The sequence below is a fragment of the Phaseolus vulgaris genome, chromosome 6, assembly GCF_000499845.2.
Source record: "Phaseolus vulgaris cultivar G19833 chromosome 6, P. vulgaris v2.0, whole genome shotgun sequence".
Lineage (NCBI taxonomy): Eukaryota > Viridiplantae > Streptophyta > Magnoliopsida > Fabales > Fabaceae > Phaseolus > Phaseolus vulgaris.
This window is the reverse complement of record NC_023754.2, coordinates 28239292-28266661: the sequence shown is the minus strand read 5'-3', so window position 1 is coordinate 28266661 and position 27370 is coordinate 28239292. Positions and strand designations below refer to the sequence as shown.

The 27370-nt window shown below is 30.6% G+C and overlaps 5 protein-coding genes across 5 annotated transcripts; 2 read left to right on the top strand and 3 right to left on the bottom strand.

Moving 5' to 3' along the window:
* Nucleotides 1–6185: 6185 nt before the first annotated feature.
* Nucleotides 6186–7350, bottom strand: LOC137832546 (uncharacterized). The gene is made up of 2 exons (XM_068640755.1): nucleotides 7047–7350; nucleotides 6186–6957 (listed from the first exon to the last, which is right to left on the bottom strand). The coding sequence occupies exons 1-2, from the start codon at nucleotides 7216–7218 to the stop codon at nucleotides 6425–6427; spliced, it is 705 nt and encodes a 234-aa protein (XP_068496856.1). The 5' UTR covers nucleotides 7219–7350; the 3' UTR covers nucleotides 6186–6424.
* A 1095-nt stretch (nucleotides 7351–8445) lies between these two features.
* LOC137832545 (pterin-4-alpha-carbinolamine dehydratase 2, mitochondrial-like) lies at nucleotides 8446–12488 on the bottom strand. The gene is made up of 6 exons (XM_068640754.1): nucleotides 12259–12488; nucleotides 12111–12181; nucleotides 11949–12034; nucleotides 11491–11614; nucleotides 11314–11382; nucleotides 8446–8727 (listed from the first exon to the last, which is right to left on the bottom strand). Exons 1-6 carry the CDS (start codon nucleotides 12369–12371, stop codon nucleotides 8639–8641), a joined length of 552 nt encoding a protein of 183 aa, XP_068496855.1. The 5' UTR covers nucleotides 12372–12488; the 3' UTR covers nucleotides 8446–8638.
* Nucleotides 12489–12731: 243 nt separating this feature from the next.
* On the bottom strand, nucleotides 12732–14191 carry LOC137832544 (isoflavone 4'-O-methyltransferase-like). Its single transcript, XM_068640752.1, has 2 exons — nucleotides 13354–14191; nucleotides 12732–13274 (listed from the first exon to the last, which is right to left on the bottom strand). The coding sequence occupies exons 1-2, from the start codon at nucleotides 14113–14115 to the stop codon at nucleotides 12972–12974; spliced, it is 1065 nt and encodes a 354-aa protein (XP_068496853.1). The 5' UTR covers nucleotides 14116–14191; the 3' UTR covers nucleotides 12732–12971.
* A 3016-nt stretch (nucleotides 14192–17207) lies between these two features.
* Nucleotides 17208–20354, top strand: LOC137832543 (OPA3-like protein). The gene is made up of 4 exons (XM_068640751.1): nucleotides 17208–17591; nucleotides 17681–17815; nucleotides 18854–18940; nucleotides 19896–20354. The coding sequence occupies exons 1-4, from the start codon at nucleotides 17466–17468 to the stop codon at nucleotides 20052–20054; spliced, it is 507 nt and encodes a 168-aa protein (XP_068496852.1). The 5' UTR covers nucleotides 17208–17465; the 3' UTR covers nucleotides 20055–20354.
* A 1632-nt stretch (nucleotides 20355–21986) lies between these two features.
* On the top strand, nucleotides 21987–25659 carry LOC137832542 (transcription factor VOZ1). The gene is made up of 5 exons (XM_068640750.1): nucleotides 21987–22230; nucleotides 22799–23056; nucleotides 23158–23307; nucleotides 23703–24195; nucleotides 24610–25659. Exons 2-5 carry the CDS (start codon nucleotides 22829–22831, stop codon nucleotides 25155–25157), a joined length of 1419 nt encoding a protein of 472 aa, XP_068496851.1. The 5' UTR covers nucleotides 21987–22230; nucleotides 22799–22828; the 3' UTR covers nucleotides 25158–25659.
* The last annotated feature ends 1711 nt before the right edge of the window (nucleotides 25660–27370 follow it).

Below are 27370 nucleotides of genomic sequence, written 5' to 3'. Positions count from 1 at the left end.
TTCTCAAAATATTTCAATTAATACTAAATACAAAATTTTATTTAAATATCAACCAGTCCTAGTTATTATTGATTGAAATTTTTTCTGTCAACATTTTAAAAAATAGAATAAATTATTGACAAGCAATAACCATACTGTATCAATGCAAGGATTTTTTTCATCACAATTGTGACAAATTCAAAAAATATCTAAATGAACGAATTTATTAATCACCCTTGTTATATAGAGATGACAATAGTACGTTTTATTTTCACATCTCTCCATATAAAAATTCATCTTCATTATAACAATAACAATAAATTTATCTATTTCATTTTTTATTATTATTTTATTTAATTCAACAACTTTGATTTCTATTTAATTTAAACAAGTTTAAGATATTTATACAAATCAAGTTTTAAACATTAATAACTTTTGTAAATTAAATATCTACTATACTAAATTTTTTTAATCTAAGTTCCCTAAAAATATTTATTTATATTTTTTAATTTTTATTTTACTCTATCAACTTAAAAATACATCATATTGGAACATGTAGAATAGGAGACATAACACAAATTATTTAACTTATTAGGTAAAAGAATGAATAGATACTAAAACAAATCAATCATGTGAGGACACAAATCTTATTTGAAGTCTTTATTTTATTTGTACTTATTTTGTTATTACTTTTATTTTAGTTGAGTACATTTCTCTTTTATCTATAAAATCTAAGTCACCAACCAAAGAGAATTGAAAAATTGTATATACCAAAAAGTTTGATTTCATTATATATCATTTTATTATTTGTTTATTGTGAGTTGCATCTTTGATTTGGTTTGGAAGGTTGTTGAGATAGGAAAATAGAGTGAAGTACACTGCAATGCAATGCCTCAGCTATAGGTCTACCACGATAGGTGGGTCTCTTCTTGTCAGGGGAATCAGAACAACTAATTAAGATTTCAATTTTTCTGTTCCACATTTATTCACACAATAATTCTACCATTTTAATTAATAATACAACTATTATTAATGCATTCTTTTCTATTTTAACACCAAACTATCATGCTCTAAAATAAAAAATATACTTATCTAAGCTAAAATTAAATATTGATCTACCAGAGTAAGTTTTTTTACCATGTATATATCTCATTCAATAGTTCAAAAATAAATTTTATATATTTTAATAAAAATTATTTTCATTCACATCATTCGAAAAATCCGACTCCTAAAAATATGTTTAGAAAGAGTAAATTATCTATCAACTATAATTTTTTTATAAAATTGATAAAATCTTATCTATCACTTTTTTTGGTTGAATATGAAAAAAGGAGACACAATTTTATGAAAAAAAAAATGAAAGTTGATTTTATTTGGATGAATAAATATTTAGATAAAACAAAAAGAAGAGGACATAGTGTTTTTTCACAAATCATTGAAAATTTGACCACGAAATATAATCATAATCTATTATATTTGTACATATACTCAACTATATTACTGAAATAATATGTAATTCATAATTTTGAGTTTTTTTTTATAATTTTTTATTATAATTTTAAATTTATTAATAATAATAAAAATTATAATTTTTGTTACTTATTTTCATATGGGCAATCTCATATTTTATTTACTTTTTATAGTTTTTTCATTGTTACACAATCTATCAAACAGAACATTAAACAATGATTAAATTTTAAAATAGAAAAACTTAGATTTTTTATTTTTATTGGATTTTTAACATTGTCTATTTACTCTACTTTTAAAATACATTAATTTTAATATATTAAAATATTAAATTCAATGTATTTTCAAGTTAGGATAAAAAGATAATACTAAAAATTCAAAAATTTGTACTTATTTTTTCAACGAAAGCCAACTACTTTTTTTTTTATATATATATTTTGACATCTTATCGTTTTTCTTACTGTCATTATATATGTATATAAATTATTATTTTTATAATAATAATAGTTTTAATATCATATTTTATTAATAAAAGCAATTATAGAATAGATATGAGAGAGAAAAGTAGTTCTCAAACAATATTTGTCATAAGTAAAAAATAAATATAATTCAGTTCACTTTTATGCTAAATAGAAAACTTGAGTAGAAATATAGTTTGAAAATGATTTATTTATTTTATTTTCTTCAATTGGAAAAACATGATTTAAGAGGGGCAAAGTTTCTTGACATTTCTTTTGAATTTGCGATTGATGTACCACGTTTGATTGTGTGATGCTCATTCGGTCAATCAAATTCTATCTTTCTCTTTCTTATTCATTCAGAATCTTGGGGACAACATAAATACTACAATTTTCTTTTGCTATTTTTATTTTCTTTTGTGCAAAACTTGTCTTCTGTTTTTGTGAGTAACTCTACTCATTACATGTTAATAAATTTATGGATTTAGTCAAATTTTCAATTACACATATTTTTACTTTTTATTTTAGTTAACTAAATTATTATTTTATAATATTTTAACTGAACATCTTATACACAAGGTTTAATTAGATTAGAATAAAAAATAAAGTGTGTGCAAAATTGAGATTAAATAAACATTATGACTTTTTAAAAATACCGACACTAAAATAGTAAGACAAAAAAATCAAAGGAAAAGTATAATTCTAATTCATATATTTTTATTATTTAATATGTATTAAAATATTATACTATTATTATTTAATTTCAAGTTTTTATGTTGTTATTTTGAAATATTAACTTTGCCCATGCAGGTTAGATTTTTTTTAAAAAGTCAGTGTTCCACAAGAGAACACTTTCTCTTGTTGCAATATTCTCGTCTTTTCGATCTTTCGGCGACTTCTTTCAGCTGGATCTCCTTTGATCTGCACATGATGGGGGAGTACCTGCGAAGACACTCCGACGATCAAGTCAATCCGAGAGTTAGGTACCAGAAGAGTAGAGAGTGAATAGTTATCTTGGGTGTTGTGTCTCTTTTGCTATTTATACTGCTCTGGATGGGCTATGGCTGCTATGACCTACTTTAGGGTCAAAACGAAGGCCCAATTGTGCCTTAACCGTGCTTATCACCTAAGTTGGCTTGTTTATACCTAATTACTACGTATTTAGCTTTGCATCTTGTCGTATAGTCGGCTTTGTCGTGTTCGGTCATCCGGTAGTACATTTAGTTTAGATTATTTTTTACTATTCTTTTCATTTAAAAAAATCCAATTACTTATACTTTTATTAAACCTTTATTAAATTATTTTCTAACAGTAAATTATATACTTTTCATTACAATATAATATTGATGGCAATGCAAAATTGGATAGGGCGCAATACCTGATTTTGTTCAGATTAACAATTTTATTTATTTGAAAGAATTTTGTACTTAAATGATTATTTTTTTCTCATTTAAATTTAAATGATTTTATATTAGAGTAGTTTAGTTGAGTAAAAAAATCCTATTTAATTAATATTATTAAATATTTAAAATTTGTATTTTTTTAAGCGACTATCTCCCTTTATTTTTTTTTACTAGATTATGATTAATTTTATTAAATATTTTAATTAATGATTAAAAAATTAGATAATTTGATTGAATATATCTTGTTAACGATTAATAGGTCATATAAATAACTTTAAATAATTTATATTCACTATTAAGAAACTCTGAACATGATAACTACAAAGTACAATTTTGAAGGTGTATTCTTGAATCAAAGTATTTTTTTTATTGAAGTTTTAGATTTATAAGTGAGAAATAAAAAATAAAAATAGAAAGAATTGAAAGAGATTAAAAAGTAAATGAAAAATGAAAAAGTTGTAGTAAGTTATAAATAGATGGAGAGATGATAATTTATGAAATGACGTTGTATTTTTTGCATTTGATTGGGGCCACCCTGGAATATGAGTTTTTGAGGGAATTGGTGTGTGGGAGTGGTCCCTCCCACTCGGTGTGGCACTTGTATTCTTATGTTCTTAAATTTTCTGAGAAACAGAATATGTCGTTTTCAATGGACTGGTTGAGCTTTTGCAGTCATCAGAATTTTAATTATTAATTTGTGTGTTGTGAAACTTGAGTAGTCTACGTCACACGCATGTCTCACTACCACCTATGATCATAGTCTCTGTCTCCCTCTCCTCTTTCCAACCTTTGGACCATGCAACCAATTTATTTTTTATTTTTCCATCTCTTCTTCTTTTTCAATCTCAATTTCTTCTCTTCATCCTCTTCCTTCCTTTAACCCTCTCTATCTTCACATTGCAAAATCATTTTTTTAAAACTAGCTCATTTCCATGGTCCATTTAGCCCAAACTCAAACCCACTCAGAAGGCCCATAATGAGTACCACTTCCTTCCTTTCTTTTAAAATAAACCAATTTAACTATTAATGAAAAATAACTTAATTTTCTCTTGTTTATGTCTTGAGAATACAAAATTAGGTTGAGAGAGAGTTTTATCTTTGTAAAACTTGTTTTAACTAGAAAATAAAAGTGCAAGAAAAAAATACTAACATGGATTGATTAATTAGTATTTTTTTTATCGGACATAGCATTTGAATTCTTTGAGGTGTTGAATCTGAGTTGTTGGTAAATTCTAATCTTTTATATCTGGAAAAAATTATCCAACGCTTAAGTGAATAAAAATTAAAATCTCTTATAATAAATTAGTATAGAGTATGAGTTAAATTAGAAGTACTTCATAAATTTTTATTTATAAATTATAAGATCAAATAGAACTGAAATTATCTATTAATAAGGTTAATAATAAAATATTATATTTATTATATGATTTGATTATGAAATATGAATTGAGTTCAATTTTAAGCTTGATCCAAGTTCTTTAAAGCGGTAGTACAATTATTTTAATTAAAAAATATTTAATAAAATAAATATAAACATGGTATTTATATAACTCAAAGACTAAATTTATAAAACATGTATTGACATATCTTAAAATTTTAAGGCGTGTATAAAGGAAAAAGGCTACAAAAACAAAAAAATTGTAATAAAGCTCAAAATTTATATAATATCTGTCCTATTATTAAAAATCTGGAGTGTGTTTTAATTTTCTAATTTAAATTCCGAATAAGTCTTATAAGATTTATAAAAGTTAATCTAATGCAGTTATTTAAATACGCAGTATACGTTTAGTAACTCGTATATTTAATTAATAGGGAAACCTTTTAAATATGTATAAAAACAAGTTGGAGTAAATTAATGAAGCTAAAATTATGTATAGATTAACAAACTTAAGAATTTAAATAGTGTACCTAAAATTAAGAGTACTCATACAATACAATGGATTTTAAGACATTATAGTATTAATCCAATACAATAACAATTATATTTTATTAAGTGAAACTATGTAAAGCTATTATCTAAATATATATTGTTTCATAATCTTAAGCTTCTTATCACAACATTTAAGGAACAAAATAATTTAGCAATGGTGATAAGTTACATAGTAAGACGCAGCATAGAGGCTAATCTATTTGCATTTGCATTTGTATTTGCATTTCCTTTATTGGCGAAACAGAAGAAAAAAGTTGAAGTATTTGCAAAGATCATTTATGATTGTAGTTTTGTTATCGAATTGCGTGCAAGCAAGAAAGTGAGTGGCACTAATCACTTGCCCAAGAATGAGGCATTCAGCTCCCACGCTATTGTCATTCACAATTACAAGTCAAAATCATAACTTTGCTTCTAAGACAAATATTCCTGCTTTTTCATCACTCTAATTACATTTATTAAGAAAAAACACCTAATTGCCTCTATAACTTTAGATTAACAATATATATTATAGACATCGAATCTCACACTAATATTTTTTTTTATATATATATGCATACAAATATATGTATAATTTCTAAAATATTATATATTATGTAATTATAAATTAATAATAAAAATTTATGTGCATTAGGTATGTTTTAATTTTTTTTTTGAAGTAAAAAAATATTTTTTTTATGATTGATTTAAAATGATTTATTCCTTATTTTTTATAATCATAATAAAATTTATGCAATAAGTTTGAGCTTTTAAAAAATTAATATATTTCTCATTTTTAAAATTGTGTAAGACTCATACTATAATTATCAGAAATTCAATAAATATTTTTTAAATTGGACACTTCATCATATATGTTCTATGAATGTCGGTGTCCAATATGTGTGTCTGACACAGACACGCCATTTAACACACCATTTAAGAGAAGTGTCTGAATCAGGAGTGAAAAAAATATATTTAAAAACACAATATTTTAATTATTTAATATTTCTAATCAAATAACTGTTCAAGTTTTGGATGGTACTATGGTACATAAGTAATGTATATTTACTTTCTTTTCAATTTCACTTTACTCTATTCTTCTTTTATCTCTCTTTATTTTTCATCAGATTCAATTTTCTGTGTCTCTCCTTGAATCTGTGCTTCATTATAAAGCAATGCTTGGTCCTTGTTAGCAAGCATAGGGTACTCGTTCACAAGTCAAAGCCCCTCTTTGCCATCTGAAAATGTCTTCCCTGAGACACATTAGGATGCAATGGCCTTGAATTAGAGTCAAGATAATTGAGGACAAGCACCATGGCCACTGAGCAAATAAACATAGGTATTGGCCCAAAGAACCAAAGTAACAAATCAAGAGCAAAATAGAGGGCTCGAAGACCAAGTGACCAGAAATCACCTCCCCTTATGACTGCTATTTCAACACTACTCACAGGGACAAAACTATCTGGAGTGCTTATCAAATAGTTTGCATGAACAAAGTGTCTTGCTGATTGAACAAAGCATGAGAAAGCTAGAAGGAAGCATGTTAGCAGGCAAATGTACTTGACAGTAATGGCTGTTGGTCTAGTGTCACCATAGATCAATTGACTCTGGAAGAAAATGTTGGAACTGTTGGCAATCCAAGCTCCAATAAGGGAACCAAGAGTCAGAGAGACTGAGGCCAAGAATGTAGCAGCTGTAGTGTTTGATTGAATCACAGAAAGAGCTGTGCTCACATCCCTTTTGTCTGCCTGATCATTACAATGTTAAAAACAAGGAGAATAGTTAAAAGGGTTTTCAATCAAGTAGAAGAATAAGGTGATAAGGATTAATCACTTGCCTGCATAATTCTTTCAACCCAAATTCTTTTGTCATTGTTCTCAAATCCCATGACTGTGGTGTGAGTCTGATTGATATATTTGTAAAGCAGGAAGAGGTGATAGGAAAACATGATTAGCAAACCCGAAGGGACCAAAATTAAATCCAGGTACTCCTTATGGAACTTCATGCTTATGTTGTTCCTTCCTAGTTCTCCTGATTGAGGAAAGGTGGAGGATTGAGATTTTATTTCCAAAGTCTTCAGTTATAAACTACAAAACTAGGTGGATTTCCTTTATTAACATTTAATTTGCTTCAAGGATTATTGACCTTTCATGATTTGACAACCAATAGCAACTTGATAAATTTTCAACCCTATTTTATTGCGAATTATTGATTAGTACAACTAGAACACCAATGAATGGAAGAAAGAAAATGGCTTTGGGGAAACAGAAGGTGTTGCCAAGAAGAAACAAGTTTTGTATTCCAAAATGTTGGAACCTTGAAAGGGACAAACCATTGATCTGCACAAGGGTTGCCTGATAGCTGAGGCAGCTTACAATTTGTTTTTAAATTAAATATATTATTATCAGTGTGTGTCAAAAAAATTACTTTACTTAAATTAAGAATGAAATGGTTAAAAACTGAGTAAAATAATTTTGAATAACATTTAATCCAATATATAAATAATAAAAACATTAAATAACATTATGCACTTATAGAGTACATGACATATATACATTTTTAATCTTCAGTAAATTTTTAATTTGATTATAGTAATATAATATTTTTACTATTTTAGTCTACGCTGTAGTAACCTATTTTTTATTTACACTAATATATATATATATATATATATATATATATATATATATATATACATTATACAGTGTAAATGTTTATTTCATATAAATAAAATTTACAATGAATAAATACTTTTAAATATACAAAATTATACTATATTTCAAATTTGTAATAAAAAAATATTTTATATAAATAAATTATATTTTAGAATATGATGAATGATATAATTAATTGTTGTAATTGCTTTTAAAACATATTAAAATTTCAATTAGAACTAAAAATATTTAAAATAATAGACTTTTACACTATTTTTTGTAACGGTTGAAAGTATAAATTAATTATTATAGTATTTTTTTATTAAATTAATATATAAATTTATTTTATTTTATATTTTTAATTTAGTTTTTGCTAGCCGGTAATATAGTTTTTGCTTAATATATTTTTAATTGGTTTAATTGTGTTTTAATTCTTAAAATTTAGGATGATTCATCCTACAAAGAGATTTGTTAAGAGGATTCCAATGAACTGAGCAAGGACTGCAGGTGTTCAAAACTGAAGTTCAGTCAAAAAACAAGGTTGAGTACCAGTCTTGTAAAACCTTTTGGCAGAGGCATTGAACAAAAGGAGAAACTCTTGATTTATGAGTTCTTGCCCAACAGAAGCTTGGTCTACCTTATTTTGGTTCCTTGTCTTAACCTCTCTAATTTTTGGTTTTCTTTGACAACTACCGTCATGTACATTATGTAGAAGCAAATTGATAGATCGGACTAGAGCTTCCAAATTAAGATTGGGTTTCTTTTGATAACTCAGTCAGAAGCCTTCCGTCTTAGCAAGCCATGCAAATTAAGCTCATTCATTTTAGCAGCAAGAATAAAGTCATTCTGCGTCAGCCCACCTACATAAACATGTATTACTTTAGACAATGCCCATATATGGATATAAACAAATGAATTACGATGTAGAAAAATCAAGAAAACTAAGATTAGATAACAGCAAAAAGGACTTTTGGCACAAAGTTAAACAGACTTGGAAAGAAGCAACGACTGTCCAAAGCTAAAGTATACTACTATACGTGCCACTAATATTAGAGATGAAAGTTGAATATGTGGGGAAGCCTTTTTTTAAAAGAATTTCAAGATATGCAAGCTTATAAGCTCACAAAATAGACTTATAAGGTGAGGATTACACTCTACTATATAAAATCTGATCTTATTCTTAGTCAATGTGAGATCTTCGACACACTTTCTCATTGAGAAATAAACATATTGAACGTGAGATTACATATTTATGAGTGGTCTAACAGAAACCCAATAGCAATAACATAATAACCCCAAAAAACTTGACTATAATAGATTCTGAATAACTCTGATATCATCTAAGTAAATGAATTTATGTCTAATTCAACCACCGAAAATCAACTTATAAAGTGAAGATTGCACCCTCACTCATGTATGTTATAATCTGACCTTGTCGATGTGACATCTCCAACGATAAGAAAATGTAATAGCTATGGTATGGACAAACAAAATGACTATGTGATAAACAAATTCCTATTTAATTAAGTTTTAACTTACACACACACACCTAAAGAGAGAGAATTCTTTTTTCAGAATTTCTCTCCAATCAACCATAAGCTGAAACCTAAGATAACCATTCCTCTTCTGCACTTCTTTTCCTTGCAGTACCACAATGCTATATGGGGTGTGGAGGCTGCTGGACAGATAGTGTGATACACAGCTCGAATAGTTTGCCCCAAACTTAAAAATCCAAATGGAAAAACATTTTTTGACACCACCTTTTTCATCTACATCCATTTGACCATTGCTATTCATAATAAAATAATAAAATAAACATAAATAGAATGTTATAATAAAATAATAATTTATGAAGTTGTAATCTGAATGTAAGAGAAAAGTGGAAGTGTCAAAGTATCATGACTCAATTCATTGACTTACCAGAGAAGCAAATTAGTAACATCGCAACCACTGCAGTATTTTCTTTTTCTTTAACCCTTAAAGATATCGGTTAAAATGTACTATATATTGAACTTAATTTGATACATGGTGCATATATCAAATAGATTGGAAATCTGGACAAAAACCATATCACTAGTAGCCAGCGTTGTGCTTGTTCTACGGGTTTCATTAAACATATTATCATTATACTGGGCTCCAATTGTTTAGAAGTATTACGTATCAGGCCATAGGGAATACAAAGAAAAAACCAAAGAGAAGAATCAAAGAAAAGATAATGAGTTTTGATTGAGAAAGGTGAAAATGATTTCATCCATACTCAGATCAGTGATTAAAAAGACATTTAGACAGTCACTGAACCTAACAAACTGCTAAAAACATACAGCTGTATCTAACTGTCTAAATGACTAACCTACCCTTAACAGCCACTCTCAAAACTCAATGTTTCTAAGGAGGCAACAGTGAGTTTGGCCTATTGAGTTTGGACATGAAATGACCACACTGGGACTTGGACATAGTTTTGTTGAGAATATCCGCTACTTGAAATTGAGAGGGAAGATGAATGACCCTCACCGCTGTATAACTTTTTCAAGAACAAAGTGAAGGTCCAATTCAAAGATTTTAGTGCAAGAATGGAGTAAAGGACCTTAAACAGCAACTAGTAGTTCAGTTAGACGGGACTGAATCCACAATAGATCAGTGGTTACAGCAGCAAGTCTGCTGTATTCATCCTAAATGCTGCTGCAAGACACAACAAATTTCTTCTTAGAAGACCAGGATACCAGATTGATCCAAGAAAATAAAACAACCTGTCGAAGATTTCTAGTCATTAGAATGGTCAGAATCACAGAATGCTTGAAACTGCAAGTCATGAGATTTATGAAGACCATATGAAGCAGTCCCTGAAGATATCACAATATGAGGTTAAGTGCTTTACATATTTCCAATGAGCTCTTGAGGAGAATACATGAATTGGCATACTTTGTAACATAGAACGATAGGCCAGGTCAAGTGATAGTAACATATTGAAAAGCGCCAACTATAGTTCAGTAAGAGAAGGACAGGGGTAGTTAGAATAAGTCATATTAGCTTCTTGATGAAAATAAAAAATGTTTTGGCCTGAGATAGTATTAGACCACAGGAACTACCTCAATACCCAAGTGTAAAGGCCCAAAGGTCTTTGTTGTAAATTTTGAAAGGAGCTGTGAGATAAATTGACAGATTTCAGAACTGGAATTTCCAGTTACAATCTTTTCAACATAAAATGAATGTTATGAAGGTAGAGGTGAATAGGATGAAAAGAGAAGGGTCATCTTGGCTGCTATAAAAACCAAAAGAATGAAGATCACAACACAGTTTTTGAAACACAAGATCCAGAGGCTTGTTTAAGCCTATAGACATAGAAAGCTTTTCATTATAGGTCAATTTTGCCTAAACATAATCTTCTGATATCATATTTCTCAGAAACCAACTTTGATTAAATACTTTGAATAATGAAATATTCATACCCAAAGAATGTGTCCAAATCTCTATAGTAACATTATTCCAGCCAACAAGATGAAGATCAGGATGATGACCTACATTATAAAACAATGTTAAACTTTCTATTTCTCTCATAACATCAATAGGGGGAGACTGATGTCGAGGTACAGGGAAGAGAAGTAGAAAAAACCAGAAAATAATACCTTCAGCTTCAGCAAGATCAGCTATTATCCCGAAAAATTCCAATCCTTTGGTAAAAGTCTTCACTTTCCATGATCTCCTCAATTTCAATATACCATCCTCGTTTACCAAATTCCAATCGGCAACCTGACCATTCAATGTTAATAACAAATACATTGATACTTAAATTGACGTAAGTTGAATCAATGTGTTAAATAGTGCGCCATAGCGTTGTAGCACGGAGGTCATAGCTGACCAAATAACAAGATGAATAGAGGTGTTGATTAAAAAAGACCTCTAAACGTATGAATGGCATTAATGAGTAAATTTTATCATTTTTTGAGAATTCATATGTATATGGAGTATACATTGTATAAAACATATGAAGTCATATTTAAAAGAACGGGCATTCCACTATCCCTTTATAGCGTTTTTGAGTTGAACATTTTTAATTTTTAAAGATAACACAATTTACAAAAACCTGTGGAAGCAGAGTGCATGCTTCATCCTGGGTCATGGCCTGCAAGTCCTTTGTATTGCAGGGTATGCACTTTTTAGTTGACAAGCCTAAAATAGAAAAGAAAAAATCGATTATGAAACGCCTAAAGGGTAAGTTAAAGGTAGATAAGGCAGATAAACGCACCTTTGTTGGTAGTGCAAAATTCAGCGGTTGTGAGAGGTGAAGGGACTCCATGAGATATTTCAGAATTCATTCTAAATGTAACAGAGTGAGATCAGAGTATGAAGGAAACATCGTTAAAAATCGAAGAAAGAGATTTAGATGAAATTACCGTGTCCGTGTATATGAATAATGGGTTTGGGGAAAGGGTGGTAATGGTAACTTGGCAGTGGTGGCAAGAGACAGAGGTAGAAGAGGGTGGCGAAGAAGAAGAAGCCGATTCATTTGGTAGTTCTATCAATTCATGTTTCGAGGGCGTTCAGAAATCACGCTTTTCTCAGAGCAATTCAGTTGTTTTAAGGTTTTTTGTTTTTATTTCCTCTTTTGCCCTCCTTCACATGGGAATTTTAGTACAAGAGAAAAGTAGTCATTGCCCCTTTAAATTAAATTACGTAAATAACTCCAAATGCATATTATAAAATAAAGTGTACTTTAAGTTTAACTCAACCTCACAAAACCGACATGAGGTTTGCACCCACTTATATATTATCAAAGACTCTAATCTCTAGTACATGTGTGATCTCCAACAATATTATTCATAAACATGTTCAGAAAAAAAAAGTTGAATAAAAGAAGTTGAGAATAAGTCAAAATAATACAGCCCTGCCATGAAATTAAGCTTTGATACCCACCAAAGAAAAGAAAGAGAAAATACTGACTTCAAAATAAACACAATTACACACTGCAACAAAACATAGTTATGATAGCAAATACATGAAGTAGAATTGTCACATCACAATCGTGAAGATCAACAGAAACTAGGACACAACTATGCAACATAAACACAGATTATTGTTCGTGATAAACACAGATTATTAGAGTAATTCAAGGATAAACTTCAATAAGCGATCTCAAACCAAATATGTTTGTTATCTTGTAATGACTGAATCCAGCTTCCAAGAAGAGTTTCTCCCATTCTTTTTCTTCTCTCTCTCTCCCAGTCACCACAACCATCATTAGCATATCATAAAACAGCTTTGCTTCGGTCAATACATGATTTTCATTCTTTTCACCAACCACTATGTCTATGATAATCACTTTCCCTTCCTTCCCCTTCTTTGAAATAGCTTCTTTGCATTTCTTCAGTACCTTAATGGACTCTTCATCGCTATAAGCATGCAATACTAACTGCAACATATTTACCAAATTAAGATATCTTCAAATCCAACTTAACATACAGCTTTGTAAAGATTAACAAGTTGCATACCTTAAGAAGAATGGCATCTGCTGAAGGAATGGACTGAAACATGTCACCTCCAACAAACTTCAAATTGGTACTGTCAGGCAAATTTTCAACCACATGTGGAAGATCAAGCACGGTCCAATGCAAATTAGGCAGTGACTCACAAACTATCCTACCTACACCTCCTTTGCCACCACCAACATCAACCAATGAACTCAGTCCCTCAAAAACAGATTTACAGTTTCTCATAACCAGATTCACCATCCCGGAATCACTGATCATTGCTTCATTGAAGAGGCCGTTAAACTCTTGGTTCTGACCCCAATACTCCCAGAAACTCATGCCAAAAGCGCTGTCAAAGGGTGTGATCTCCTTGCTGTGAAACCACTCTGCCAAGGATTCTGATGAGTGAATCAAAGCCGGATGAAACATTGCTCGAACAAAAGGAGACAGGGTTGGAACATTGTCCTTAAGGAGTAGCCTCGAGGAAGGTGTGAGATCATACCCCACTTCTTCCTTATCATCTTTCACAACCTTGGTTGTGGCAAAGAAACCTGCATGCACCAGCAAGCGCATGAGCCTATATACATGACCAGATTTTGTTGGTTGAATCTGAAGTGCCAAAACCAACTCAGGGAGAGTAATAGGTTTGGCATTCTTGAAGATTATGTCTGGTATTCCCAAGTGAACTGCACTTTTGAGGCACATGGAACCAATGAAACTATAAGTATAGTTGTATAAATGAGCCTGAGCCTGAAACAACTCTTCAACATCCATCTTTTCCATAGTTCTTTGCTTGGATAAATTCTTCTTATGCTTTTATGAGACTGATTCATTGACACTGGATTCTGCTTCTCTTTTTTATTTCCTTACAATCGTACAAATGATTATTTTATTTTATTAAGAAAAGTAGTTATTAAAGATAAGTTTTTAATGAAGAGTAGGTGTCACATATATGAGAGCACCAGAACGGCAACTGAAATTTATGGTCTGAATCAATACATTGTTGTTTTCTAGTCAATTCTCTGACTTCTGGGACATCTAGAAAAGCAAATAGAGTGTCACTTTCTTCTGTTTTAGTTTTGTCTATGACAAAGAAAGATGCAATTGAAGTAGGACAATAATAAGTTGAATACTGTTCATTCATTATTGTTTTATGACTTTATCTTTAGTGACTTCTGACTTTTCTAGGAATAAAACAAGTGTCATTTTTCTATAGGAATATGTTTTTTCCTCCACCTACAATTCACTAAATATTAATATTTTAATTATTTTTAATATTTTTATTTTGAAAATTATTTTAACATTTTACATTTTATTTATATTTTCATTAAAGATATTTTTTCATTTTTAAATTTTTTTTATTATAAATATTAATATTTTGTTGTGATTGTAATGTGGAGTGGGTGTCAAAATCGTTTTTATATTAGCAGAAGCAATGTCGATAGAAAACTTAGAATAAAAAATTCCGTCACAAATTAGGTTAATTCCTACAATTTTGGTCAAACTTGTTTTTTTATTATTAATCAATAACTTCTTAATCGCGTTGATGTTAAAAAAATGCATTGTTTGAATACTGAATCGATACAGTTATCTTTCCAAAACTAAATTAAAATTCTTAGAAAAGTGCACCAAAATGACTTTCACCAAGAAAAATATATTTTGATTAAGATGGTTAGTCATTTTCCTTTGCAGTTCAGCCTCTGGCTTCCCAATCATGCGGGTTCTAAACATTTTATAAATGATTCCATAACTTATCCACATACTAAGTTTTTTTATTTATTTTATAAAAGCTCTTGTATTAAATATTTATGTGAAACTTAACATCTCAGTTAGCCTGACAACTTAAGTAACAATAATCATTTAATATTACATGAAAAAAATATAATTAAAACAAAAATATGGAAAATTTTATTAATAAAAAGCTATAAGAAAATACTAGATAAAAGTCTATTATACCAATGAAGATACTCTTTGTGAATAAAGTCTAAGTTAGCAAACTTATTAGCACGCTCATCCCTTTCACAAAAATTGTGAGAAATCCTAAACTTGATTTTCCCATACTAGTTAGGATAAGTGTTCTACCTATTACAAAGCATCTAAGGAACATTAATTCTAGTCGTAAATACAACACAAACTAAAACAGAATCACATTCAAGCCATAAACTAGTAAGACCTATATTTTGAGTTTGTTCAACAACATGTATAACTCTATAAAACTCAATAACCAAAGCAGATTGAACATCAAATAAGCAAAAAAAAATATCCACAAAAAATACCATCACAAGTAGCAAGACCAAGAGAACCCCTAACAACACTATTAGTGTTTTTAACTAAACCTGAAGAAGGAAACTCTCACCAAACAAGAAGAAACTCTCATCGAACAAGAAGAGATAAAACTTTACCACGAGTATTGATACCAAAAAAACTTAAGTACATTGAAATAAAAAATATCATTTTGTATAAAACTTTTAGACGAATTACCCATTAAACAAATAATTATTAATTTCATCTCAAAATAACTATAATTTATTTATTTTCACGTAATTTAAGAACAAAAATAAATTTTTTATTTATTGAAATCATTTTTTGTAATAAAAAAATTGTTTTTTATTTGTTAAAAAATTATTGACATAATTGGTCTGTGAGAAAATTAAGAAAATATGTTCAATAACTCATCAAATTTGAGTAAGGTTTGAATTTTTAAAAGTTAAAACTATAGTGATTTTAGGATGAAATAAGTATATGCTTGTATTTTTCTTAAGTCGTTCTCCCCTCTTAATTGGTTCTTCTACGTGGAAGAGTGTAAAAGAAAAGTAAATATGTGATTTTAAATAAATGAAATAAAAGTCCTGTAGATATTAAAAAGGGGAGTGTAGATAGTAAGAATGAAACGATACATCCTCGTGAAGCACCTAATCAAGGCTTTGAATTATGTAAGATGTTTATATTGGGTTTAGGCCATGTTCTGTTTTTGTATAAGCAAATATGAGACAATTTCTTCTTCCACCCCATAGTTTAAAAAATACCAAAAATATTTATTTTAGATTCTACAATTCGAAATGTAAAAATTTGCATTCTTAAATATCTAATCCAAATTAAAAAATTTTATTTTAGAGTTTGCAATCCATACTACAAATTTTATTTCCAAAACATAAATTTTGTATTCTATTTTATATTTCACAATAAAAAATATAAATTTTATATTTCAAATTACATATTTTGAAATATAAATTTTAATACAAAATTCAAAAAATCATAAATTTTGATTTTCAGATTTTATAATATGAAAGTATTTAAATTTCACATTTTAAAACTAAAAACATTGAATAAAAATATCAAAGGAAAAATGATTTTTTTGAAGTATGGGGTACAGAAAGAAATTGCCCAAATATGATGGTGCATGAGGAGCACCCATGAGATAAATTCTGGATTAATCCACCTCTCTCAATTACTCTCTCAATTACATAGTCCTTCTATGATCAGTTATATTCATTTTATATTGTTTTATTAATATAGATTTAAAGTTCTTAAAATCTTGAATTAGGGTTTTTTTTCATTTGGTAATGAATTAGTTTTTCATAACTTTGACAAATATCAACTCGTCACATTAATACAATAAATTTACTACAAACAATGGAGTGTAATTAGATGATAATACTAGATACATAACCTTTTATTGTAAAAAATAATATATCTATAATATGCAATCAATTACCACCGTGAATTAAAAAATTCAGATAAATAATGATTCAGTAGAAAAAGTATTGATATATTTTATATTTAGTATAATAAAAAAATTAATAATCCTAACATAAACAATTTAATTTGATTTTTTTTGAACACATAATTAAAGTAGCATCAAACCTTGCTCAATTATCTCAGATTTGATGCAAAATTAAATAACATAAAAATAGTTTGATTTTACAGTTCCAATTTGCAGAGAAAGGTAAGGGAAAGGAAAGAGTGTGTGAAGTGTGAACAATCAACGCAATGCCGCCATTGACTTGAACACGTTGCGTTCTTGCTCTTCAAGAAAACCGACCACCTTAAAGCAATTCCCATAATGTTTTTGCATCTGGTGTGTGTAAGATTCATCATCTGATTTGAATTGATTAGGTTGAAATCGAGGTATAATGCTCCCACTCTTGAAACTCGGAACGCTGGCCTTGAAAACCCTAAGCAAACCCGTCGCCAGTAGATTGAAGCAGCAGGCCGCTCTTCACCCCAGGTTCCGCCAACTCATCGTTAACATGGCTCAGGTTCCTTCCATTTCCTCCAACTTTAATTCTCAATGCAAATTTCCCGCTCCTTTCTTCTTCACTTTTTTATTTACGATTTTGTGGATCAGTCAAATCATCAAATCACGACCAAGATGCAACGGCGCATCTACGGCCACGCCACCGATGTTGAGATTCGGCCCTTGAATGAGGAAAAGGCTGTTCAAGCTGCGGTTGACCTTATCGGAGAACTCTTTGTCTTCTCGGTCAGTGATTTTAGTCTTTCATTTCGCTAAACACGTTGCAACTATTATTACTTAGTTACTCTCTCAATTCTACTGGCATGTTTATGATGTTGAATTTACCCATGGTTTTACTCTGGAAACATAGTTTTGATAATTTTGTTGATTACTTGTGTTGAGTTGCCTCTTTTTAATGAAATGCCTTAGGAGTATGAATCTAATTTTATGTATTTATTATTCTTTTGTTCTGTTTTCACAAAATACTGAATAGTTGCTCAGTCAAGTATTGAATTATATTTTAATTCTATTTCTTTCAAATGGTTTGTTATTCTTACGAAGTGTTTCTAATGTGAACATTTTGATGTGAGATATCATCTTAATCTAACCAAATTTACTTATAAGATAAGATGAGGTTTGCACTATACTATTATTTGTTGTATAATCAATGAGTTCTCCAACAGTTATAAATTTGGAATTTGGAGCGTTCAGTATTAGTATGCTCATTTTCATTGGAGTTTGAGTTGAGATTAATAGGGTCTTGGAATTTAGCGGAACTCTAGAATTTGATATAGGTACTATGATACTTTGTTTGGATGATTTCAAGAGGGTAACACCAAATTATGCTATGCAGAAAAAACTATAAGAACAATACAAGTAGTTGACTTTCAATTTAGTGGTACTTTGTTGTCAGTTGTTGGATTAGATTGAGTTATGTCTTTTCACCAAAAAATAAAAAGGATCGAGTAATGTTTGTTCAATATTCAGATAAGTAGAAAAACTAATTGTAGAGAATGGCAGAAAATGGTTCCAAGAGAAGACAAGTAGGCAGAGAGGAAGAAGAGAGGAGTTATAGATATAGGAGATTGATTACTCAAGTATTTTTTAATAGTAATTAAACAAATACTCTTACAAATTTGAAATAAGAACGTGCTTATGATCCAAGGGCCATATAAAATGCTTCTGAGTGTGATCTTTAAAGCTAAAATGTTTGTACCTAAATAATATGTACTCACATGTTTTGTCATTTATTGTTTGCTTATATGGCTATGTATATAATCATAGGTTGCAGGAATTCTCTTGATCTTTGAGGTACAAAGGAATTCTAGATCTGAAGCAAGGAAGGAGGAGCTACGAAAGCAAGAGCTAGGGGTAATTTCAAATAATAATCTTATGCAAATAGTTTTAACATTATGTGTTTCCTTTGAATTCAAGTCAAATCTGTCAATTTTTCTTTTTCTCAATTTAAGTTGTTATTTATTTATTATAGTCTTTGTTTTCAAAAAAAATTGTTCTTTTGTTTATATGTTGTTATTTCCTCCTATTTTTAATTTCTATCATGTTTCCTAAGTTCATATGCTAAACATATTACATGTATTATCTGCTCCCTTTTTCCGACATAAAGGAGGATTTTTTACCAATACCACATCATCTTGTTGATATTATAGTTCTTTGCTTAATCACGATTTTTACTGAAATAAAACAAGGTAGGAGCAGTTGAAGTGTTTGACCAGTATCACTTTGTGAATCATAAGAAAAATTCTAGAGGGGCTGAGCTGAACCCATGATAGGTTATGATACACATGTCTTCATATATGAAGATGTCAAGATACTCAATTTCAACCTTTTCAGTTTTTGATTAATTCAAATCCTATATTTCTCAGTTGGTGCTGTCAATCCTTAACTACATTATTGTTGCCTTAATATTTCGTGATGTGTATTTTATTGAAAAAATTTATTTGGCATGGTTAAGTCGACAGTCATATATTAATTACTAAATTTGAGAATGATGTACATAAATGGTTTATACTAAGTCTTTTTGTGAAAAATATACAAGAGGAAAATATCAAGGTTTTTGTCAATGTGTTTTATGTTGGAGTGGAATTGTTAAAAGTCTGAATTGGAAATCAAGGATAGTTTTTTGGCTAGGCAGTTTATTTATTATAATAATTCACGGCAATTTGTCCTTCTTCTTGCTCTAGAATATAAAACCACACTAAAAACAACTCATTGTCATTGGTACCCAATTCAGGCTAAGTAGGAGAAGTTATTTAATAGTCAAAGTTTCATATTTAACATTCTCCAACCGTTGTTTGCTTTACTTTAGGCTGTGAAGGAAAAAAATGAGAACTTGGCAGCAGAAGTGGAACTTCTTAAGCAAAGAATTCAAGAACTGGAGCAGATGGCCAGGGGACGAGGACTGACTGGCATTCTAAACTTCAGACAAGGTAATACAGAAACTGGAAAGGCGGAAAAAACTGCTTGAGCTGATAAACAGTATAATTGTTTTATGACATTTTTTTCATTCGTCTATGCGATGAATGTCAGGCTTAATCTTTGATTCATTTGAGGGTCTCTTCAAGAAGAGCCTATTTTTACACATTCTTGCTGTATTAGGGATAACTAGCTGATTGACATTGTATAAGTGTCAAGCACTGTATAATTCATAGAGGTGACGCTATCAATTGAGCATAAAATGCGTCATCTCAAACATACCCTTTGCCTTCTCAAGTCCACTTGTTATTATTCTTTAAAAAGAAAAGAACATTCGTCTTTCATGAATTCACTTTATCTCTCTTTCACCACAAATGATCAATTGACCTTGCGGCTGTGGAGTGCTTGGATTTATCTGCAAAATGACAAGGACCCCATGTCCTGATTAATTTAAACATGCAGTAGAATTTATTTCTGCAATTGATATGTGTTTTAAGTATGAAGTTTGGTGACAAGATACCCATCCACCGCATTTGATCGTCAAATTGATTGCGAACACAACCACCCACCCCACTATACCATCTTCTATGTTTCCTTGGGAAAATTAGAGGGTTATGGACATGACATGTGGATGGTCCGACCGAATGATAAACCACGGGATGCAGTATCCATTCAGCAGTGCCCCTGCAAAGCTCTTCCATTAACAGAGGCATCAAGACAGGAATATGTTGGACGGTAGTGGAGGAACACTTTATTCTTTCCTTACCCTCATTTCTTTCACCCATTCACCCAATAGAAGATTTTCCTCTTAATTTGTATTATCTGCCAACAAAAGAGGAATCTCCGTTTTTTTCTTTTCTTCTACAGTTTGCTGGTATTTCTTCTCTCCCTTTCTATAGCATTTCCTTGGGGCCAGAAACATTTTGTAAAACCAATAGGGAAAATTTAATAAAGAATAAAAAGGAAAACTTGTTTGGTGAGCTTATTCCGTTTTCATTAATTAGACAAAAAAAATCCTTTTGTTCTTCATACGTTGATTATTACTGTTGTTGTACACATAAAAAGAAGTTTGGTATACAGTGTTGCATGTGTTTCTCAAGACTCATGACTAAGAAAATAAAGGTATATATGGGAAGAAGAAAAGTTGGCAAATTATCAACTTGGTAACACAAAATTGAAGGACCACTCTTTGTGTGATCTATACTCGGGAAGTGACAATATTGGGGTAGTTATGGGACAACGACATCTCATATCGCAAGAGAAAAACATTTTTTTATTTTACGGTAAATATTATGTTTTATATAATTTTTTGGCAAAATGTCTTTACGTTTTTATAACATTTCAAATAAATTAATTGCGTTATCCAAATGTTTTTTTATTATATTCGTTCATTTAAAATTTTAACATATTTTTAGGATTTTGTTAGTGACAAGACTGAAAGTTGATGATGACTTTAACATGTAAATTTTATTATTAAAATGAATTTGGTTATAAGTGTATCCAATACTATCTTAAGATTGTTATTCATGCAAATTTTTAATCTATTGTTATTATTAATAAAATTATAAAAAAATGTTTAAATTTGTGTGGAATCTATAAAATATATTTAATGTTTGGAAGTAAAAAAGTAATATATTTTTTTTAGAGAACGTATTTAATATTTTAAGAATTTTACACGGATTGGAAATGTATTTATCCTAAATTTTATACCTCTTTTGTTATTTTTTTTGTGTGGAGATAATTAATTTATTAAAGATATACGATAAGGTAAATATCATTATTATATATTCCTAAAAAGATATACAGTAATGTAAATAAAAGATATGCAAATTATATTTTCGAACCCAGCTCAACGATAGAAGATTTTATGAGAGTGTTTCCTCTGTAAATATGGAAACTAGAAATAAAATAATGAAGGAGGTTATAACCGTTATTTGGAGTTAAGACATTGGGTATATTTAATATTATTTATGCAGCGACATATATTCTTCAATCTTGAATTCACTGTAACTGCAATGTCCCAATGCTTTTTTTCTGTTTTGTGGTTGTCCCCTTTCACACGCTGATCTCATCAGTTGAGAGCCGAGAGGAGAGGAGAGAGAAAGCATTTTCTCTCTCTTCTCCCTTTCCATCTCTTTATATGAGTTTCTCACCTTAAATCTTATTCTGAAACGAGAGAGTATTGAACCTTCTAAGTTCTATCTTTAATACAAAATTTGGAGTCTCAGGTGAGCTTGTATGAATTTTCTTTTTCTGAATCGGGTCTGGGTCTCTTGCTGAAAACTGCGATCATGACTTGTGTTGGTTTTGCTTTCTGGTATCAGTTGTGTACTCGTTCATTCGAGTTAATGTTGTCTTCTGCTTCGGAGTTGGAGATTGTTTTTATGATGCCTTGTTCAATGTTTTTTATTGGCTTTGGTTAATCTTTTTATTTTTCTAATTTCATTTTGTTCAACTTGTTTCTAAATAATTTTGATTATTTTTATCTCTATTTATGCTTGTGTTTTCATCAGAAAATGGGCTCGTCATCCTTCCATTTTGTTCTTAGTTAATAAATTAAAAATGGGGGGATCTTTTACTATGATTTGACTTAACTTTGTGATGTGGATGTTAGAATCTTGTTTTTAGAATCTCTGGACTTTTGAGGTGGGGTGGGGGTGTGTGAGCTGGAATATGCTCCTGATCAATGACAGTGATCATGATAAACTTTTATGGAAGTTGTTTGCATCTTTTAATTCTCTCTTTCACCAAATTTTTATGTGGTAGACTGAAACTTGGTTATATTGGTGATCTTAGGGTCTTATAGGAAGGACTTGAAATTTTGTGATGAAGAAAATTTCCAAGAGCACCTGCAAATCAGCATCACACAGGCTCTTTAAAGACAAGGCAAGGAACCATGTTGATGATCTACAGGTCATGTTCTTGGATCTGCAGTTTGCCAGAAAGGAGAGCCGCACGATTGATGTGGCACTCCTGGAGGAGCAAGTCCATCAAATGCTTCGTGAGTGGAAGGCTGAGCTCAATGAGCCTTCTCCAGCTTCTTCTCTGCAGCAAGTAAGTTTTTCCAATTGTGACTTTGTGGTTCCCACATGTGAACTTTGAATGACAACATTTCTTGTGAGGAATGATATGAGTTGTTGTGTGGTTGACTATAGGGTGGTAGTCTTGGTTCATTCTCGACCGATGTCTATAGGCTGTTGCAGCTCTGTGAGGAGGAAGATGATGCTACTAGTCCATTAGTTGCACCTAAGCCTGAACCTAATGATCAGACTATGCAGGCTGGAGCTAGGGTGATAGTCCAAGAGGTGCGTGTCCTCTTCCTTTTGGAATTATTCATCCATTTTAGCCATAATTCAATCTATTTTGAGCCTTATTTAAAATTCATATAGAGAATAATGGGTGCTTCAGAATGGTTGATATCTTATAATGCAAACTAAAAATAAAATATTATAACTTGACATCTTATCTTTCACGTGGTAGGCTTTTCTTTTAATGTTTTTCTTTAATATTCCCTTTCCAAATGACAGAAGAGTGGCTTTGATGATTTAGTCCTTTGTTAGAATTAAGACAGTTCTCCCCTAGAATTCTAAACCCAATTTTCGTTCGTATGCACTATAGCTCTACTCATTATTTCAATGTCTGTCTGCATTTTGGATATCGCCATAATTGTCATGAATTTCTTGGTTTAACTGTGAATCAGGGCCAACATGAACAAGAATTCCTATTACTTAAAGAATGCAAACACTCCGCTATAGGAGTTCCCAACATGCCAGCTCACAACTTGGATGGACCTGCTTTAGAATTTCATCAACTTGAATTCAATAAGGACTTCGATCACAGCTTTTACGGTGGTACAGGATTTTGTGAGGAAGGTGGTGGTCCTCATATATCTAGCTATCTTCCAAGTGTGTGTCCTCCTCCTTCTGCTTTCTTAGGCCCAAAATGCGCACTTTGGGACTGTCCAAGACCTGTTCAAGGGTTGGATTGGTGTCAAGATTATTGCAGTAGCTTTCATGCTGCTCTTGCTTTAAATGAAGGACCACCAGGCATGACCCCAGTTCTAAGACCTGGGGGAATAGGACTCAAGGATAATTTACTTTTTTCTGCTCTTAGTGCAAAGGCACAAGGAAAAGTTGTTGGCATCCCAGAATGTGAGGGAGCAGCAACTGCAAAATCTCCATGGAATGCACCTGGTAATTTAAATTTGATGTCTCATTATCACATAGAATTTAATTAGAATCACCAATCGTGTATATCATTCAATCAGAATATCATATATGATAAGATTGTTGACTCTTTGAAATAATTGGTCTGAAGACTATGTGGTGTACTATCAGTATAAAGAGTTTTTACACAGTCAATCTATAAAAAATCACCATGTATATTAAGTTTGTCTATTATTACAGTTACCTTGAAAGCCATGTCTCAAATGATTTCTGATTGATTGGCCATGCAACAACTCTTTACACTCTCAACGCATAAAAATTAAACTATATTTTAAAGGTTATACTTTCTGTGATTTGTGATTAGTTGACGCTGTAAAATAAAAGTTCAGAATAATATTGTTCTTGTTTAAGTGATTAAATAAATTTCTTATTTGCTTGCAGAACTCTTTGATATTTGTGTTCTGGAGGGTGAGACTATTAGGGAGTGGCTTTTCTTTGATAAGCCTAGAAGGGCATTTGAGAGTGGAAACAGAAAGCAGAGATCGCTGCCGGATTATAGCGGGCGTGGATGGCATGAATCTAGAAAGCAAGTGATGAATGAGTTTGGAGGGCTGAAGAGATCCTATTACATGGACCCTCAACCTCTAAACCTTTTTGAGTGGCACCTTTATGAGTATGAAATTAGCAAGTGTGATGCATGTGCTTTATATCGGTTAGAACTGAAGCTTGTTGATGGGAAAAAGAGCTCAAAGGCAAGGATAATAACAGGTGATTCGGTTGCTGATCTTCAGAAGCACATGGGAAGCCTCTCTGCTGAGTTTCACTCTGATAGTAACAAACGGTCTGCCAAAGGTAGTAGAACCAAGCTTGGCATAGGAGGTGGTGTTTATTCAGCTTCTAACAGAGTTGCTCTACTAAATGCACCTTATCAATACGGCTTAACTGCACCATATGACTTTGTTGCTGACAACACAAGGGACTATATGTGACATCATTAATCTTGCATAACTTTGCCTTTTTTTCACTGTTTCTTCTTAGGAACAACAAGACAAGGTGGTTTTTTTTCCTTGTCAAGACATTGTGAATAGTCATTCTCACAGGATTACTGCATTATGGAGGCTGCTGGATACAAAATTCTAACTTGGGAAGATCACCAACAATTAGTGAGTGCTAGAAATCATCAGCACAAAGTTGCAGTAATTCTGTCCTGACTCTTTATTTTCCAAATCATGTCAGTATGGAGGGGTTAGATGCAGCCAGGATAGACTTTCTAGGGCACATAATATTGGCTGTGTAATAATGTTTCTGTCCCTTGATGAAAATTTATCTTTAACTCAGAAAGGGAAAAGAAAACTTCAAAAGTCAGCATAGATTATCATCTGCTTTATTTTATATTTTATTGGTACAAAGTGACTTCTATCTACACATAGCATTCAGTATCTGATCCGATTGATTTTGGAGTGGTTTAAATATAGTTCTGATTGTTGCAAATATAGTAATTATAATTTTTAATTCCTCAAAATTTATTTATTTTTATTCTTATAATGTTGGTCATCAACTGTTTATTAGCATTTATCTATGTAGTACTCGCAATTGTAAAATAGTCTTGAACAGCTTTGGATCTTCTCGTACAAATAGTAACTGCCAATGTTTTGTGCATCAACAAAGAATTGAATAATGGCCTTTGAAAAAGCCACCAGATTCTAGGTAAGACTCTGAATAATTTCTTTAGAATAAAGGCCGTAATCTACCTTTCACTCCTATATTTAGATACATGTTGTTGTGGCTTCTAAAATATAATATAATTAGCCCATTAAATGAGAACAGAATATAAATTATTCTGGTGAAGATTATTCATTATCCACGTCTTGACATATTATTCAATCCTATCCAGTAATTATGGATAAAAAATGTTTGGATTTGAGGTTAAACTTCTTAATTTATTGAGCAATTGTTCCTTCTATTCCTTGTGATAGATGATGTTTTTTTTAATACCATCTGCTGCAAGAATGACGCAGAGAAAGACAAGCTTCCAACTAAGGGATAATCCATATTAGACCATTTTGTGTTCATGATCCACCCACATTTATATTAACAAAAAGCTTACCAGTTAACTATGGTTCCTCACCTCTAGCAACCTCTGAGCAACTAAGGTTAGTTTTAACTAAGGTAATAGATTTAGGATCTTCTCTATATAACTACCTTCTTAGTGGTACAAGGAATTCACACAGCCCAAATTTTTTCACTTATCTTACTTCCAGCCAATTATTAAAATGGATAAATGGGTCTAATGTCACTTGTTGGATGTGTTAAGGAAAAAATACAACATCAATAAAATTTTACATCTATAACTCATGAGTATATCTATATAGCATATAGCTATTAAGATATTATATTCAATTCAAAACCATATTTTTGTGAGTATTTTTTTATATATTATTATTTCTATTCAGTTTTATCTAACTCAAGATTCCAACTAACTTCATGTGGTGCTTAATTTGTTTGGGGAAGCATACACTTAAAAATGCACAATAGTCTCGTACTATTTGTTGGAAGTGCATTTCACAAGCATGCGAAAAATCTTGTATCCTTTGTTTGACGGGTTGTTGTACTTTGCAAAAGAATTTGGGTTGAGAAAAGTTGATCACTTTATTAGTTTGGCAGGAAGAATTTGAGAATGTTTATGTAAAATTGTTGGTTGAGAGACATCAATTACGAATATGTTTTTACATGGGAATTTAAGATTAAATGTGGATGCATGTTTTTGATAAATTTGGTGAAGGTTGTGGTTATAATTAATTAAAAACACTTTGGTTACAATAAAATTTATGATTATGATTTAAGAAATATTAAAATAATACAAATGTATAGGCTGAAAAATAGATTGTAGTTGGTTGCCACTCTGACCATGACCATGACCATAGTTGGATGATTGTTGAATTTGAGCATATCTAAAAATGAGTACATTTTATTCAAGACAAAGTTATATGTATCTACACAATAGATATCATAAATAGGTAAAATCAACTAGATATAATCAATTACATTGAGTCCTTAATTGGATACACATTTTATTCCAATCGATTAAGTTAGACAATTCTCGTAATCAATTAAACTTATACACTTAATCAATTAACATGTCTTAATCGATTATATTAATGCATAATCAATTATAGGGTATTGTTTGTATTAAATAAACCCG

Coding starts and splice junctions, on each gene's coding strand:
- LOC137832544 (XM_068640752.1), bottom strand. CDS start 14,115: ATGGAAAAGATGGATGTTGAAGAGTTGTTTCAGGCTCAGGCTCATTTA. Junction 13,275..13,353: donor CAGATGCCATTCTTCTTAAG/GTATGCAACTTG, acceptor AATATGTTGCAG/TTAGTATTGCATGCTTATAG.
- LOC137832542 (XM_068640750.1), top strand. CDS start 22,829: ATGAAGAAAATTTCCAAGAGCACCTGCAAATCAGCATCACACAGGCTC. Junction 23,057..23,157: donor CAGCTTCTTCTCTGCAGCAA/GTAAGTTTTTCC, acceptor GGTTGACTATAG/GGTGGTAGTCTTGGTTCATT. Junction 24,196..24,609: donor ATCTCCATGGAATGCACCTG/GTAATTTAAATT, acceptor ATTTGCTTGCAG/AACTCTTTGATATTTGTGTT.
- LOC137832545 (XM_068640754.1), bottom strand. CDS start 12,371: ATGAATCGGCTTCTTCTTCTTCGCCACCCTCTTCTACCTCTGTCTCTT. Junction 12,035..12,110: donor ATTTTGCACTACCAACAAAG/GTGCGTTTATCT, acceptor TTTCTATTTTAG/GCTTGTCAACTAAAAAGTGC. Junction 11,383..11,490: donor TGATCTTGCTGAAGCTGAAG/GTATTATTTTCT, acceptor TTTATAATGTAG/GTCATCATCCTGATCTTCAT.
- LOC137832543 (XM_068640751.1), top strand. CDS start 17,466: ATGCTCCCACTCTTGAAACTCGGAACGCTGGCCTTGAAAACCCTAAGC. Junction 17,816..18,853: donor GAGAACTCTTTGTCTTCTCG/GTCAGTGATTTT, acceptor ATATAATCATAG/GTTGCAGGAATTCTCTTGAT. Junction 18,941..19,895: donor TACGAAAGCAAGAGCTAGGG/GTAATTTCAAAT, acceptor GCTTTACTTTAG/GCTGTGAAGGAAAAAAATGA.
- LOC137832546 (XM_068640755.1), bottom strand. CDS start 7,218: ATGAAGTTCCATAAGGAGTACCTGGATTTAATTTTGGTCCCTTCGGGT. Junction 6,958..7,046: donor TGAAAGAATTATGCAGGCAA/GTGATTAATCCT, acceptor ATGATCAGGCAG/ACAAAAGGGATGTGAGCACA.